This window comes from Manis pentadactyla, chromosome 16 (genome assembly GCF_030020395.1).
Source record: "Manis pentadactyla isolate mManPen7 chromosome 16, mManPen7.hap1, whole genome shotgun sequence".
Lineage (NCBI taxonomy): Eukaryota > Metazoa > Chordata > Mammalia > Pholidota > Manidae > Manis > Manis pentadactyla.
Window position 1 is genome coordinate 49,849,025 of NC_080034.1, and position 17,728 is coordinate 49,866,752.

At 40.6% G+C, this 17,728-nt stretch overlaps 1 protein-coding gene and 1 long non-coding RNA gene across 3 annotated transcripts; one reads left to right on the forward strand and one right to left on the reverse strand.

Moving 5' to 3' along the window:
• The first annotated feature begins 93 nt into the window (after nt 1-93).
• LOC118909055 (histone H1.1-like) lies at nt 94-4,116 on the forward strand. The gene has a single exon (XM_057494368.1). It carries the CDS (start codon nt 127-129, stop codon nt 736-738), a length of 612 nt encoding a protein of 203 aa, XP_057350351.1. The 5' UTR covers nt 94-126; the 3' UTR covers nt 739-4,116.
• Nucleotides 4,117-10,163: 6,047 nt separating this feature from the next.
• Nucleotides 10,164-16,897, reverse strand: LOC118913693 (uncharacterized). 2 transcript variants are annotated; one of them, XR_008994490.1, is made up of 3 exons: nt 16,644-16,897; nt 16,027-16,138; nt 10,164-11,408 (listed from the first exon to the last, which is right to left on the reverse strand). It is a non-coding gene; the product is annotated as an uncharacterized LOC118913693 (long non-coding RNA). The 2 variants fall into 2 exon arrangements; XR_005025298.2 differs by having other exon boundaries at nt 16,670-16,876.
• Nucleotides 16,898-17,728: the final 831 nt, after the last annotated feature.

Consider the following 17,728-nt stretch of genomic DNA (forward strand, 5'->3'; position numbering starts at 1 on the left):
GAGGGGAGGGCGCCAGCAGGCACCAATCACAGCGCGGCCAAGCCCTATAAATATGCGGCGCCGGGCCCTCGTTAAGTTTTTCTGTGTTGTCAAGTTCTTGCTGTTTGCTTAATTCTATTGCTCACAATGTCTGAGACCGCGCCGCCGGTTCTCGCAGCTTCCCCTCCTCCTGAGAAGCCTTCGGCTGCAAAAAAGATGAAGAAGCCTGCGAAGGTTCCAGTAGCTGCCAAGAAAAGGCCCGCGGGCCCTCCGGTGTCTGAGCTGATCTTGCAAGCCGTCTCCTCCAAGGAACGCAGCGGCGTGTCGCTGGCTGCGCTCAAGAAGGCGCTGGCGGCCGCTGGCTACGACGTGGAGAAGAACAACAGCCGCATCAAGCTGGGCCTCAAGAGCCTTGTGAGCAAGGGTGCCCTGATGCAGACCAAGGGCACCGGCGCCTCGGGCTCTTTCAAACCCACTAAGAAAGTAACCTCCATTGAAACTAAACCCAATACCACAGAAGTGGAGTCAAAACCCAAGGTAATCGCAAAAAAAGCCTCTGTGGCTGCTTCTAAGAAAAGTGTCAAGTCTTTGAAAACTGCCAAAAGGCCAGCCGTGGCAAAGAAGCCCAAGGTTGTGAAGCCTAAGAAAGTAGTAAAGAGCCCTCTTGAAACAAAGGCTGTGAAGCCCAAAGCGACCAAGACAAAGGTGAACAAGCCCAAGACTGCCAAGCGCAGGAAGGTGGCGCCCAAGAGGAAGTAAGAGGTTCGTCCGGTTGGAAACTTTCTCCAGTAACCCAACGGCTCTTTTAAGAGCCACCAACGTATTTCAAGGAAGAGCTCTAGCACGCAAGTCTCTGGGCTATTGTTAGTTTCAGCCCTCAACAAGTGTAATAGTGTGCTCTCAGCCCAATCTGCTGAACATGAGGATCATATTGAATTACTTCCGTCCGCAGCTTAAAAGTGCAGCAAACTCAAGGAGCTACCTCGTCCTTTGTTCTGCCTGTCTTACGACCCTTGTACAAGAAACATCTAGGAGAATTTCTCATAACTACCTTGACATCCCATACCCCCAAACAGCCAAAATTGGCAATTCTCTAGCTTCGGTTTATCTCTGCTAGTGCTGGATGTGTGGACGACGCCCTCACTCGATTTTCCTGGTGGCCTCATCCAAGCGGGGACGTTGGGTACTCGGGGCAGTACTGCTAAAGCGGCCATCTTTGAAATTACTACTTTCAGAAATGCTTTTAGGGTAATCAATAAAACCCTTAGCTCCACCACGCCCTCCGATGTGAGCCAGCTGTCCGTCCTTGGGAATGACTGTGACGCGCCTGTATAAATGGCGTTGTCGAGAGCACCACAAGAGGCCTCGCAAGCCTCTGGCAGCGCCATCCCAGCAGAGCTCGGATGGTGTGGGTTGCTCTTGCTGGCGCGGCGCCTTATTCTGTGTCGGTTTGCAGGCTGTAAATTAGTTTCCGGTCATGGTCAGGACAAAAGAGCTTGGCTGCAATGGGGTTTTACAGCTAAATCAAAAGCCCTTACCCGGTTTCGCTATAGTAATAGAATGGGCCTGATTGGACATTTGAAAATCCCCTGTGCCCAGGTAGATCATACTTCACCGCGTGCAGGGTTTCAATCCTGGTGGTGGTGCTACAACACATTAGTTGATGGACACTGCCGCAAAATTGCCTCCTAACGCTTTTGAAATTTACTTTTGGGGTTGAAATTTTAATGTTTTTACATCTGAGGAGCTATGTTTACTCACGTATACCCAACTCAGTAAAATTTATTTTTACATATGTGCATATTTTTTAAAGTGACCTTTTTTCTCCATTGTTTTACTTGGCTCCCTCCATCCCTTAACATCCTCCGTACAGACACTTGACATCCCTGCTCTCCCTCCGTCAAACTGGTATGTAGTAATGTTTTCCTTTGAATTCAGCTTTTTACCTATACCCATCCATACACACATGGTTTTCAGTTAGGGGTATTTGCAAAACGGTGAAATTATATGTATATGCTTATCTGCATCTTGCTTTTTCTCTTTTAGAAAGTCTTTCAAAAATCCTTTCACGTCAAATCCTCTTTTCTATTGCCTTCTCGTGGAGTTGCATAATTTGCACCATTTTCTCATAAGCACTGATGTTTCCATTTACTGCTGCTGACCATGGTGCGAAGGAGTTCGAACCCTGAAATTGCTTGATTAGACTGTATTTTAAATTTCAGCTGGTGCTCACAGATCCTGAAAATAGCTCCCCTCTCTCCATTCCAACCATTAAAGAGGGGCCTTACTTACGTCTGTCTAAAGGGTGTAAAGTTATTTCACATTGCCTCTGATTTGCATTACCACAGCCACTGGTGCATCCTTTCTTTAGGTTATATTGGCCATTTGAGTATGCTGGGGAGGAAATTTCCTCCACCCCTCCAGGTTCTTCAAGCTGGTCTACAATGAAATTGACATGAGACAGAAGAGGAAAAAAAAAACACCAAAGTTTAATTCCCTACAAACCGGGAAGCCATACACGTGGATTGCAAAGACAGTCAGGAACAATGAGGTATATATATAGGTCACCCTGAACCAAGGAGAAGTGGTTAGGGATCAGAGAGTTCAAAGGGAAAGTGAAGCAGTTCACAGGAATGTTAAAGGAGTAAATGTTTGGTTAAAAAAATTATGATGGGCTACACAGAAATCAACAGGGCACAGAGGAATTTTAACAGATGTAGCCACATCCTTGTCTATCATGCCTAGTGTACATTATAATATAGCTATCTATGGTGATAGCTCTCCTCCTTGAGCATGCCTTCTAAATTATTTTTATGCATTGGAAGAGAGGGAGGTCAAAGTTTCAGTCTTTTGGGTTGTGATTATTCTCAACTCTGAGAAAATCTGCATGTCATAATGGCACATCTTGGGGCAGCCTGCTCCTTGACCCCTATAGTTTACCCTTAGAGAATTCCCATTTATCTCTTTGCTCATATTTTCATTGGGCAGTTTGTCTTTTTCTTGTTCCATTGTGGCTTTTGTTTTGTTTTATAATAGAAAAATGAAGTTTATATTCATCACCTGTATTGCAGATAGTTTTCTAATTTTGGCATTCTTCCCCTATATTTTCTTTACGGTGTATTTTCCATTTATATGTATTATGTACAATGCATAAAATTTTTTAAATTATATGTTTTAATCACAAATGTATCTTTTCTTTTTTAGCTTCCAGATTTCTACTCTTAATGTTAAGAAACTAAATCCCACCCCTCTATTATTTATTCAGCTTCCTAGGTTTTTCTAAAAATTTTGCTGCTTAAAAAAAGAAATTAGGTCTCTAATCTATCTAGAATTTATTTTATGTAGTTCAAGATAGAGTCCAAGTTTACATTCTCCCAGATGGATAGCCAGTTGTTCTAATACCATTTATTAAATATTCCATTGATTTCTTCCACTTAATTGAGATATACCATCTTTGTTAATAATCATTTCTTGTATACTGGATCTTTTTCTATAGTCTTACTTTTTTATTGATGTCTCCATATAAGCCATGTACTGTTCTTAGTTCTATTCCTAATTATTTTATATGCTTGTTTCTGTTGTGAATGGCATACGCTCTCACTTCCATTTTTTAGATCTTACTAGAAGAAATGTATTGGTATGTTGTATAAGCAAACTTACCAATTTCTATAATTCTTTATTCTTTAAAGAACATTTTTCCTAGTCATCAGCAAAATTTGTTTTTTTTTCCTCAATGTGAATACCAACCATTTCATTTTTTGGGGTGGGGGGGGCTGCATTTGCTGGATTTGTGATCATACTGGTTTGCAAGAGCTAACTGCTAAATTTTCAGGCCTTTTGTGAGCTGGTTGTTTAAACTTAGTGATTATTAAAAACTAAATAAACTTACAATTAAATAACTTACATAGAAAAAACAAAGTTAATGAATACCTACATCTAATATTTTACTATCATTATTCATGAGGTTGTTCACGTCTCTTGTATCTGTGTGATGGAAAATGCACAGAGGCACACAATTGAGTATTTCTTCCCAGTTCCATGTTCAGTCACATTGATAGTTTGAAGTATGGCAGGAATAATTTCACAGAAATGGGCAAACACTAAAAATCAGGGTATTTTTGTTTTTGTTTTGAGTATGCGTGTGTGTGTGTGTGTGTGTGTGTGTGTGTGTGTGTGTGTGTGTGTGTGTGTGTGTGTGTGGTTTTTGTTTTCTTGAAAACTGATTGTGAAGTATTTATCAACATACCACTAGTTTCTGAGGGTGTTCTCAATAAATGCCTCCTAATAGGCTTTCTCTCACCCAGGTAGGGGCACAAACTACCAGAACAGGTTTTCATGTCATTCTCTCCATCTTCAGAGCTCCACATTGAACTTTACTAGGTCATAACAGTCTGAGAACAGCCTCTCAAAGTAGGAGCCTCTAATGAGTACTAGCATCATTTAAACATCATACAGCTTCTGTTTGCTTCGTAAGAAAACTTCATTACAGTTTATTGTGATTTGCAATTTCATAAGGTTTCTCACTTGGTTAGTCTACCTAATTTCAAATCCATAGTGGTTTTGATGTCATGTACCAGCTTCTATGAAGGCCAAGAACTGGGAACACATTCTCCACACACTCTGACTTTAACCCCATTCAAGAATATGAACAAAGGTTAAAAAAAGTTTGGCCAGAGGCTGGGGGAAGGGGAGGGTGCAGAAACATCTTTTTGTGTTCTCTTTTACCCACAGGCCTGGAAATTTCAGTGCAAGTTGCAACTTTAGAAGGTAATAGAAGATATTAACACACGAACTTCAGGGAACCACAAAGCTCCTTGAGAGAAGAAAATCACCACCATCTAAAGAGTTTAGGACAAAGTAGAACATAAGAGGCAGTTAGGCCACAATTTCACTTTTAATATGTAGGAAATTGGACCTTCATTTCAGGACACCTTTGGTAGAGAGGTAAGGTACACACAAAATAGGCTGGAAATCTCCTTGAATGTCCTTGAGACCTTTACCCCTACCCACAGGGACTCTTCTCATTTTATGCCCAGATGTGGTTTAGTTCCTTGCATAAAAGCCTTGCCTTATCAATCAAGGGCCTCCTTCCCCAGAGCACAAAGGACTTGAGATATCTGAAGGGTACCTCTTGAGGTAGTGAGATTTCCAAGGGAGGTGTTTCTCCTTTCCTTGACCCCTGGAACCAGAACACAGCTGCCCTGTGGCAGATTTTAAGCCTGTAAGGTCTTCACTGGCATTGTAGACCAAGACTATGACCTTACTGTCCAGCTATACCCAGCCTCAGCACTTCCATCTGAGAGCCATCCATGCTGGGAGCTTTCATATCGTAACACTGCTACCACCATTACCACCATTCCTGCCCCCTCCACAAAACAAAACAAAAATCATATAGTTTGTCATTATGTTACTTTGTCTTTTCTCATCTGAACTCTCCTCTCCCCTTTTCTTTAAAATCCAAAGAACTGCACATCTTTCAAGGCCCTGAATAAACTTCATTAACTTTTACTAAACCCATAGCCTATAAAACCTGTTGAAACTTTGGTATATGTTGCCATTCCTTCTTCAGCAATTATTTAATTATTGATCAATATTGCTTCCTTAGTGTTAGGATTGTAGATCTATATTTCTTTTTCTGTGGAGTAGACCAAGTAAGGCAGAAATGAGGGCAAAAAACAGTCATAGTAATACTAGGAATGATGACAAATGATTATAGCCACAGAGTAGCAGTGAAACTGGAGAGAAATGATGAGTTTAAGGAATTAGAAGGTAGAAGCAACACTCCGATGCCAGGATGAGGAAGGTGACCCAGTCAAGGATGAAACCATGGTTTTTAACTGGCATAAGCTGGTTGACTGGAACATTCCTTCGTGAAGAATGGGAACACTGAAAGAGCAGCTGACATGGAGAGCAGGAATGCGAGTCAGATCACGTTTAAATGTGATTTCCGAAACAGCAAGATGAGTAGAGGGCCTGGGACAGGTGCTGAGATGCCCAATATCCATGGTGCAGCTAGGCCTCAGGGTGTGTCCATCTGGGTACAATCATTAGGCAGAAACCATACTGAAATTTACCATGAAGAATTTTATGTAAATGTTGGTTAATTAGTTATTTGAATTATTAAAGGACAAAAGCAGAAGGGGGACTGAAATACCAAAAGGAGAGTAACAGCCTGTCCATTCCTTTGTAAATAACCCCTTTGTTATTTTCTTTGCAGTTAAAGACTTGGTCTCAGTTAAGCGTGTTAGGAATCCTAATTTGGCACTCTTCAATTTTACAGGACTCAGAGTAAAAGACGCCAAATACAATTCAGTCAATAAGTTCACATTGTGATTGCACCATTGTGACTGCTTCTACCGTCCCCGTGAAGGTGGGAGGTAAAATAGCAGCTGAAAATGGGTGCTGGTGGGGGCCAAAGCTCTGAGAGGAGAAACAGTTGCTATATATAATATAGGTTCCATGAGAGCAGAGGCTGCTTGTTCACCACTGAATCCTCAATGCCTACATAACACAAAATGGGTACTTTACTAAGTATCTGTTGAATGAGTAAAGTGGAAATACAACAGATCTGAGAAACTCAGGAATGGTGGGCAGTAAAGAAGACCTTCATGGCCAAGATTTATATTGGCCAAAAAAATTCAAGGTTAGGTGTTTTCATCAGCTATGCTTAACCATCTGGGTACAGGTGAAAAGAGACAACAGTTTATTACCAGTTCAGAAAGACGATGAGCCAACACAGTACAGTGGCTAAAGTAATGAGCAAGGGAGGCCTGCTGCTGAGGAAGGAAAGTAGAGGTGGGAACAGATAAACTCTGCAGCAATTCTAAGTCCTCTGCGCATATTCCCACATCAGAGCTAACTCACTTTTCAACCATCAATAATATTTTGTTAGCCACTTTATGTCTATTTTCCCATACTTACACTAAATTTTTATTACTTCTCCTAAGTGATTATGTAAGTAACCAAGAGTGAAACAGCTATGACTTCCACTTTGAATTACAAATGTAGGGGGAAGTCATCCAGGAACAAGCAAAGTTACTCTTTAACAAATGCCAGGATCCTTGCTTCTGTGATTCTAATCTGCACTCTGGCAACATCATAAAGTAAAATTGTCTTGAATTTTCAGACTGAAGGAATAAATTGAGAAGTCAACAGTCCTGAAGCTGGAAATCCCACTGCCTCATTAAGAGATTTCTCTCTGCTTAGGAGCTGGGGGGCTCTGCTGGTCTCATTGGGATCTCAGGGCTCTTCCCTCCCTTCCTGACATTCTGAGAAAGGAAGCAGGCCAATTAATTCCTCAAGAAAGAGCCATCCATGTTCCTCCTGAAATGTTCATAATATTTTTAAATTATTGCTTGTGACTAATTTAAGCTCTTTATGGGCTTGTCTTGTGGTCCACAACACTAAGCACAGTGCTTGCCTGGGAGTGTGAGGGCTGTGAAGTTCACCATTTCCTTTAGAGCTTGTGCTAAACTCTCAATTAAAACAGAGGGAACCTATTTCAGGGAAAGGGACTCTCACTGCTTGCAGAGCCCTTCATATGGTACAAGATATAGGACAGACTCAAAACCCTTTGTGCATATTCAGCACATGCTGCTTTTCATCTCCATCCTGAGTTTCTAGTCAGTTTCCCTCCACCTTCTCAACCCCCTTTCTCCAGCTCACAATTTTCTCTCATATCTCCACCAATAAAAGAGAGGCCTTCCCAACCGTACCCGGCAACCTACTCCAGAATATATGCAGAGAATGTTTTTAAAAGGTAAAATTCAGAATGAGATATACAGCTGAAGGGAATAAGCCTATTCTTCTAGACTACGGGGTACAGGGCTTCAAGAAAGCAAAATATGAGTCCAAAAGGAAGTATTCACCTGGAGTAAGAGAGGACTTACAGAATGAAGGTTTTTTCAGTGTGTGCAGAGTTGCCCAGCAGAGGGAGGCCTGTGGCTGATAGCAGGCTGACCACAGAATTAGAGAAGGCTCACAAAGGAGGCCTTCAATAACCATCCTGTGCATTATTTCTAAGCACTTTGAAAAAAAGGCTACCCATTCAAAAAGGCTTTTTTTTAATTCAGAAAAAAATGAGTAACTATACTTTTCTACATTAAATTCTAATTTTTATAAATCTGCACATATATTTTCCAGTTTGTCATAGAACATATTCAATTTTGTTTTTTGCTTTCTGTGGATAAAATGAGAATTCTTGTGGCCAGGATTCTCACCTGGCCCTGGTTGACTAGCTCACTGCACACCTGTGGGCCATACATGGCTATTGACTCTATATAAGAGTTCCGCCCAGTGCCCTGGTTGCCACACAGTGGCAGGGCTGCAAGGCTGCAGGAGAGCAGAGCAGAGGCTGGAGTGGTGGCAGCACCAAGGACAGAGGCCCAGAGGATGTCTGTGCGGGACGACTGTGCAGAGAGGCCCAGAGGACGGCTGTGCGGGCAGAGGGGCCCAGAGGCAGAGACCGGCTTGCTGCATGCACACTTGCTCTGAGTGAATGGGATTCTAGTGACTGACCTGCCACCTGGAATAAAGTTGGGTATAACCCTTTCACCCCAAGAACGTTTTGCTGTCAATTTCTTTGGTCACATTGAATCCATAGCAAACTTGCCCGGGGCTGAAAGCCATTGGCAAGACACTTTCTTAACCATTTTTACTAATTCGTATGTTCATAATAATCATTATTTCTGCTAAATAATTCCTCAAACTTCTTAGGATAACTAATTCAGATTCACTCATCTGTTTTGTTAGAACCAATTCCAGAACATTTTGGTTACCCTAACTAATTTTACAATTAATACATTCCTGATACGGAGTACTGGCTATTTTAGAATTGATTTCTTCAAATATGTTCCAAAGTTCTGGCCATTTATGAAGTTTTCACCATATTACTGTATTGACTCTATCAGATTTTCCTAATTTACGAAGCCATAAACTATATTTGAATTAGGAGATTAAGCCCACAACTTTAAAGTAGTTATGAGTAGAAATAGTCTCCCAAGCTTATTTAAATTTTGTTTGTTATATACATGTCTAAGAAATGCTGACATAACCCCCTCTTTTTTTCCCAAAATATATGTTTCTACTTTAATAGGACAAGTATTTAATCAGATTTATGTTAGCTAGATGTGTTTGGGAAATATTAAAAAGTTCCCAAGCAAACACATTTTTCTCTTAAACTTTACTATCAAGTAAGGGAAATATAAGGGCTTCCTATATTATAAATATGGTTTTTGCTCTTGTTATCAAATATACACATTTAGGTTTCAACTGATTTGAAGGTTTGTGAAATTTTGTTTGGATTATTACATAATTCACAAAGGCAATGGCTAGTTTGAAAATACTGACAGTTCACACATTATCAGTTGAACTCAGAAAGCTTACTAAGCTTTTGTTTTTCTGTCTTCCAACCACTGAAACACACAAAACCTTCCCAGCTGTTAAAATTTTCACTACCTTGTCTCCCATATTTCAGCAGGACATAATAATAAATAACTGATTTCATGTTGGTGGAGTTCCCACTGACAGTTCTGGCTTTCTCTTTAAATATGGCTAAGTTCCTCTGGTAAAAGTAACTCCTGATATGGTGGAGGAGATCTGTAAAAGCCAATGTGCAGAACTGGGAAGAGAATTAACTACAAAACCCAGGAGAGACTTCCTCAAAAAGCAACACTCTCTGGAGAGTTGATTCCTGGGGCACGCAAGAAGAGGATGAGGCAGAAGGAGTTCCTTTCCCACACAACACAGTCCCTGTGGGTGGATTGTGGGTATGGTAAAAGGGATGATCCTAAGCACCTGAGGTTCTAGAGGAGGGGGCACCAAGCAGACTGTGGAGAGAATCATGACCAGAAAGTTACAAGAACGGAATAGGATGAGGATGTAAAGCTTTATCTGATTATCTGGTCTCAGGATTTCCATAGAAACTGGGCCTAGTAGTCTAGCGAGGTAAGTTCCTAAGCTTCTTTTACAGAAGAGGTCTCTGGGAGAACTCTGCCCAGTTAGTATCAAGCAACTTCCACCCTGTACTACATCACTCTCCTCTTTTCCTGGCTTTACATTTCATCTGACTAGTAACTATGCAATCACAGAACCTTGGCTGTGTACCTGTAAAGCTCCTTAAAGATGACCCCTTCTAACCCCTTGTTCAGCAGATTAAGAAAAAATACAATGAGTCATGCAAGATACCCAGGCAGTTGTGACATTTTTATAAAAGTTACCTTAAGTATAATTTATAAGCACTGCTTGTTTGCATAATAACCACATGGTACAATAATATTTATATGTTTTAAATATGTATAACACAAAGTTATAGAAAGTAGATATGGTATAATTCTATTCTTTACACAGGTTTCCTAGTTCAATCATATTATAAACAGCTGCCTAAGTTTATGTTTATAACATTAAGAAGCTCGAGAAAATACGGAGGACATATGTGGATAGATAAAGGGAGGAAGAGGGAAGATAACTGCAGGAAGGAGATGGGAAAGGGCTAATGACAGGGTTAGGAATAAACTCTATTTAAAGAGGGACTTGTGAACAGGAAAGTGTAAGCAAGGAATCCATACAACTAAAGCCATAGGAGAGAGATGGATGATGTTACATGGTAACTGGGTGAGTTACAAGGCAGTAGGGAGTGGTAAGGCTCAGGGCATACTGAAGAGCACACTTAACATCCAAACTTTTAAAAACACTGTACCCAACCACATGTCTTCCTGACTACCAGTAACAGCCCTACAGATCACCCAATAGGCAAATTTTCAATCCCTGGTAGAGGCTTAAGCATTAAAGGTCTTAGATTAGTACATCCATTCAACAAATATTTACTGTGCTTCTACCATGAAATAAGGTACTGTATTAGGTCAACATTCTAATCTCTATAAACTTAATTTCCTCATCCATCAAACGGAGATGTTAATCCCTGATTTACCCACCATTCTGAGCCCAGTCTTTTGTGACTGCAGTAGGTAGAGCTTTTTCTCAGTTTCTCTAAATAGTGCTGCCAATCTCTGGTGGGTACTGGCATGACCCGAGGACCTACCTCCTTCAGCGGCCTACCTCTGCACCACTGCTCTGCTCTTCTGCAAGGCCGTCCTTTACCCTGTGAAGTCTTACTGCACTCAGCCTGCTCTGCTTGTCTTGATCTGCTTTGCCTTACATATCTGTGAAGGTCTTTTCCTTATTATCCATGTCCAAGATATTATAAGAATCTAGAATTCAACCTAAACCACACTGAGTGCTAGGAGAATAAAAGAAGTTGATTACAATGGGGACTTAGAAGTGAATATTAGAGAAGACTTCTCTCCAAATCCATTGGGGGTGACTGTTCTCCAGTGGTGACTCAGAGATGCAGCTCCTTCCATCCTATGGCTTGTCCATCTTCAGGTCACTGCTCCCAAGGATGCCCTGTGATGGTCTCTAATATAGGAAGCCTGAAGAGAAAAAAAGGTATGGAGTATTGTGACTGGTAGGTGGAAGTGTGGAAGGGTCCACATCACTTTTGCCCACCTCCTATAAACCAGAACTCAGTCACTTCACCACACACACTGACAAGTAAGGCTTAGCAGGAGTCTAAATTTGAATCCAGAAAGAAAAGGAAAGGGACTGTAGTAAATATGTGATAGTCCCTGACATAGGTGCTTTGCTGACTACATATATATATGGCTTGTCTCCCCTTCCTACCATGTTACAGGATTTATCCCCAGATTGGGTTGGTATTGGGACTTTTAAGACAATAATGAGCCAATGCAGCACCTTGAGCAAAGAACCAACAGATAAAATGATGCATAAGTCAAACAATTCAGATGATTATGAATCATGTCAATGAAAGAAATATAGTAACTAAAGTCCCTTTTATGAACAGTAAACTACACAAATTTAAATGTACAGCTTGATGAGTTTTGACAAATGTATATTTGTATGCCACACCACCCTAACCAAGATACAGAATATTCCTGTGACCCCCAAGTTCCCTTATGCACCTTTGAAATCAATTCAGTAAGACCTAAATAAATGGAGAGACATACCATATTCACAGATTAGAAGGCTTAAAATGATCAAGAAATCAGTTCTCTCCAAATTAATATACAGCTTTAATACAATCCCAATGAGAAATGCAGCTGGTGTGTTTTTGTTTTTGTGGTAGAAATGTCAGGCAGAAAGACAGATATGAGCAGGGTGGGGAGAGAATAAAGCCAGTAAAGCCCACTAAAAGGGACTCAAAAAGTTAACCAGATAAAAACCAGAGAGCCAGAAAAGACTCACAGAGTGAATTAATTAGTTGAAGTTTCAAAGGGCAGGGAAATGGAACAAGGGTCATGCCACTATTAAATCTACTTACCCAGCTTATTCTTTAACTTAATCTATATGCTATTCTTCCTCTTCTTCCAGCCCTTTAATCAATTAAGTAACTATAACCAGGACAGGAGATGAACCTCCAAAGTGCAAATAAAACTATGTGGATAAAGAATACCGAGATCTGCACCAACACAGTCACTTAAATAACCCTATTCTTAAGACTAAACTTCAAAGGAATTATCAATCACTTGTATACATCATGCCTTAAGCTGTTACCCAAAAGGCCCTATAAAAACTCAAACCCTAAACCCTTAAGCATGCTTCCTCTCTGAGGTTGCCCATACTCCCTTTACTTCAAGTGTGCATTTTTGCCTTAAATGGACTTCTTACTGCTCAACTTACTACATTTTGTCTCTGCGCTCTTCCAGTGGTAGGCTTCTTTGTCACTTTGCTATTTCAAACACTTAATAGAAAGAAGCAAGTCCACCCAAGAGCCACGGAAACATGTCCACATCTTGATGTATATACAAGTGTTTATACCAGCTTTTTTCATAATGCCATAAATTAGAAACAACCCAAATGTCCATCAACAGGTGAGTGGATAAATGAATTGTATTGTATCCATAAAATGAAATACAGCAATAAAAGGGAACAAACTATTTATACATGCAATGACATAGATGAATCTCAAAAACATACTGAGAAAAAGAAAACAGATACAAAAATACATATGATACAAATTCCATTCATATGAAATCCTAAGAATGGGAAACCTACACTGTAATAACAGAAAGCAGATCAGTGGTAGCCTGGGGCCAGGGGTATGGGGAGCTGGGAGGCAGGGGAATCTATCTAAACTGATGGATATTCTATATCTTGACTATGGTGGTAACTCCATGGGCATATAAAATTTGTTGAATTGTATAATTAACACTGGTGCCTTTTACTCTGTACAAATTATTCCTTAAAGTTGACTTTTTATTAAAATATTATTGGCTAGAATTAACTGGCATTCACATCAAATCAAACAAAAATTATAGCTATATCCCCACATCATGCACAATAATTCCAGATCTAATAAAGATACAGATCAGAAAAAAAAATCTTTTAAAATTTCATAAGAAAATAAGAAAATATTTTTTACCTCAGGGAAGGGCAGGCTCCTCTAAATCAGATACAAAAATAATATACTATTAAATTTGAACCAAAAATTAACAATTCCTATAAAACAAAAGGCATTGTAATCACAATTAAGGTATATACAATGCACTTGTAGAAAGTATATGTTCACACATCACTCAGGATTAGAATCCAAAATACATAAAGACCACTTAAAAATCAGTAAAGAAAAGCAACCCCAAAGAATACTAGACAAAGATATACCAACAAATGGCATTAGAGAGAAACTACAAAATGACCAATAACTTGCAAAAGGCAAGGAAATGCAAATTAAAACAGTTTGCAAGAAACAAAAAAATATGAAATACTGGAAGGTAATCAAGAGCTCAAGCAATTAGATACAGGAATTGAACATATGAAAAGAAGGCAGAGCCAATAAATGGGGAGAGGACAGATAGTTTGTAGATGGTGACACAGCAATTAGCTCACTGAATAACAAACATTAAACTGGATCCCAACCTATCATCACCTACCAAGGTGGAATTGGAATGAATTAAGTGCCTAAAAGTATAAGGTAAACTCTCAAGTTTGTAGAAGAAAATAAAACAGAACTTCTAAAGTAGATCCTGCAGGCACAAACCACACAGTCAAATTAATTTTATTATGTTAAGGTTTTCTGTCCAATTAAGGACCTATGACAAACTTCAACACACTTGTGAGAAGATACTAGAAATATCAAGAAACGACAAAGGATTAATAGCTAGACTATAACAACATCTGAAAAATCAACAAAAAATTCTCATTTCCTCAACAGAAAAACTGACAAAGGATATTACCTGGCAGTATACAGCTGAGAAAATAGAAATGCTAAGTTATTTCAAGATATTTACAACTCACTAGTTCTAAAAATGGACAAATAAAACAAAGGAGCTACTATTTTACTCCCTATTTGGCACAAATTCAAAAGCTAGATTAATAACAAGGGTTGGCAAGGACATGGTACCCAAAAATTGGAACATTAAAAACTCGCACGTGCTAGTGCAGAATTCTAGATGCTGGAAGCCACCTGGCAGCACTCAGTAATTGTTGGAATCTGGGAGTCCTTCATTGGGATGGTGAAAAGATGCAATGGATGAAGGTAAGGGGAAGTGATACACATCCCAGAGTACTCCTCCTTAGATAAGTCAGACAGCAATATGGATCTTTAAACAGGCTGTAAGTTCTTAAAAATATCTTAGAGATATCTAAGCTGGCCTGTGTATATAGTAAAACAACAAATTTGACTGGATCTACACTGTTGGAACTCAACCAAGAATTAGGAGAAGTGCAAGTTGTAGCACTCCAAAATCTCACAACTACAGACTATCTACTGTTAAAAGAACATATGGGATGTGAACAGTTCCCAGGAATGGGTTGTTTTAATTTGTCTGATTTCTCTCAGACTGTTCAGGTACAGTTGGACAATATCCATCACATCATAGACAAATTTTCACAAATGCCTAGGGTGCCTAACTGGTTTTCTTGGCTTCACTGGAGATGGCTGGTAATTATAGATCTGCTTTGGTTATGTAACTGTATTCCTATTATGTTAATGTGTGTGTGCAATTTAATTAGTTGTTTAAAACCTATACATGCTTAAGTTACTCTACAAGAAGATATGTCAAAGAAATAATCAGTCTTCCCATGTTTTCTTCCGTCTGCTACCTCTATAGCTTTTCTTCTTCCTTCCTAATTACAACCCTTAAATAGAATTCGTGCCTCATATCGAATTTACCAAGTATCATAATTCCTCCAAGTGGTAAAGATACCTCAAGACAAATGCTGGGCATAGAAGCCACAGGGCATAAATATGCAAAGAAGTAAAAAGCTAACCTTTTCAAACAATATGGCTTCTCTCTCACTTACCAACTTTACATTTCCCTGTATGGCCCCGGAAGATGACTGTTTAGCCAGAGACTGGTAAGATTCCTCAAGGGAGGAACAACCTAAGACAGGCACAGTCGCAGGGGGGCCATCAGGTGAGAAATTGGGGATCAACAGAGGTGAGGCTTAGAACCTCACCCCCCCTGTTTTGAGGGAAATCTTCTGCATCCGTGGATGTTTTATTGCCCTTGTCTAGCTTGGATTAACACATAGTCTGCAGGAATACACCTGATCATCTACATTTGCTCTCTTGCAACACTAAACTAAGTTTTCTACCTTTATCTTACATCTACCTACCACTTCAGCATTTTATTAAAAATAATAATAATAATAATAATAATAAAGGGAGAAATGTGGGATCCACATATAAATCAAGTATAAAAATCAAACGAATATTCATATTTGACCTGATTGTCTATAGTTCATAATGCGTGATCAAAACCGAAAGTTTCTGTGATGACTGCCCTTGTACTGTTCACCATGTAAGAACTTATTCACTATGTAAGAATTTGTTCACCATGTAAGAACTTGTTCGTTATGCTTCAGAAGATTGGAGACTGACGAGAATTAGGCTTGGGGTGGATTAATGATTGTGCATTGAGCATTCTATTCTAACAACAGAATTCTATTGTTGTTAACAACCATTTGATCAATAAATATGAGAGAGGCCCTCTCAAAAAAAAAAAAAAATCTTAGAAATAGTGAGATCACCTGATAGCTCTTCTCCACTGTGGAAATACGCAACGTAAATGTTCACCAACAGAGAAACATAGGAATACATCATGATTTGTTTTTTCAAGGTGATGTTCTCAGCTGCTTATATCTACATAGATAAACGAACTCAATTACCACGTGGGGAAAAAGGTGAGATACAAAAGGTCAGTGTAGAAAGGCAGGACTTGATACTGCCTTTCCTTTCCTTAAATATTCATTTAAATGTATCATAATGCATCTAATACTTGGGGAAGTACTTTTTAATATTTTTAATAAGAACAGGCACCGGAAGAATACAACTCATCTTCAGGAGTATGACTGCCTCTGAGGGGGATAGGCGAGGAATTCTTTCAGCTTAACTGGCCATGTTGTTTCTCAAAAGGCAATCTGAAGCAAACACTATCAAAAGTTAACTTTAAAAATCTGGGGGTGGGGTGTGCCTAGCCAGGTTTCCATTACACTACTTTTTGTATTTTTCTATTTGAAGTCTTTCACAGGAAAGCCCAGTAACAGCAGACCACAGGTAAGGGCCACTAGGGGGCAGTGGGGGCTCTGGGGCTCCGCACCAGCCTCACCCTGCCCTCCTCACGCCCCACCTTGGGGTGGGGACTCACCTCATTTCTTCCCGGCTGACACAGACCTGGAGTCTCTATCACCTGAAGGATCCACCAGGATTGGCTCCTTTTCCAGAACTTTAGTCCTTTGATGGAAACGAGAAAAATATTAGCGCACCCCGGCCAGTGGAGCCACAGGTTACAGCCTCCCGGTCTCAGACCGTCCCAAGGCTGAGGGAGTGACTATCAGGTGAAAGGACATTAGGTCTGCGCAAAAGGAGCCGGCCAGTCAGAGACGCCAGAAAACAAGCCTCGTGACGTGCGCGGCAGAGCCGCTGACGGCTGTAGGGGGCGGAAGTAGCCGCGGAGGCCGGGGGCGGTGCCGGCTTTGTGACAGGAGCGTGTCGGGAAAAACGGCGGCGCCCTGGCTGCCGCTCGGAGCGGGACGTGTGATGAGAGGGTGGAGTCCATCCCTCATCGGAAACCGCGAACTGGGAGGCACTGTTCTAGGAGGATGTGAGGGATTTAAGTTACAGACCATTTACCTGCCAGTCAGTGACGGATTTCAGGTAACAGGATAAAGCTTTGATTATAAAAATGTTTTTCGTTTTTATGCGCCGCTAACTCCAGGATCCAGTATCGCGCGGTCTCCTCCGCAGCGTTCGGTTGTGGACTCTGGGCTGTCGCCACGAGCCAAGCACTCTCCCGAGTCTTCACAGCCTCTGCGTCCTTGCTGCTCTCCGTGCGCGTCTCATAAGTAACTGAATTTTGGATGTGGGAATCAAATGAGAGATGGGTTGTTCTCACAGAGGAATGAAACATGAAAAGGCCAAAGAAGTGACACCTGAAGAGAAGAAGCCCTTTCAGTGTCACTTAGAACGAACCCTCTGGCTGGTCTTCCCTCATTCACATCCTTTTTGAATTTGTCCGGAGCAGGCCAGGCTTCAGTATGTTAACAGCACTCCAGATGACCAGAATGTGCTGCAGGTGGTAAGAACCCTGATGTGGGCCAGGTCCCACACACTAGTGAATGTTTGTCATCTCTAAAATTGAGTTGATATTTTTTTGGAGCAAGGAGGCCCAGAGAAGGGATTGAATTACCCAGGATCCCACAATGACTAAGTGATGGTGGCCCAAGAATTCCT

Bases quoted from the DNA above. Each gene is read 5' to 3' on its own strand.
- LOC118909055 (XM_057494368.1), top strand. From the start codon at position 127: ATGTCTGAGACCGCGCCGCCGGTTCTCGCAGCTTCCCCTCCTCCTGAG.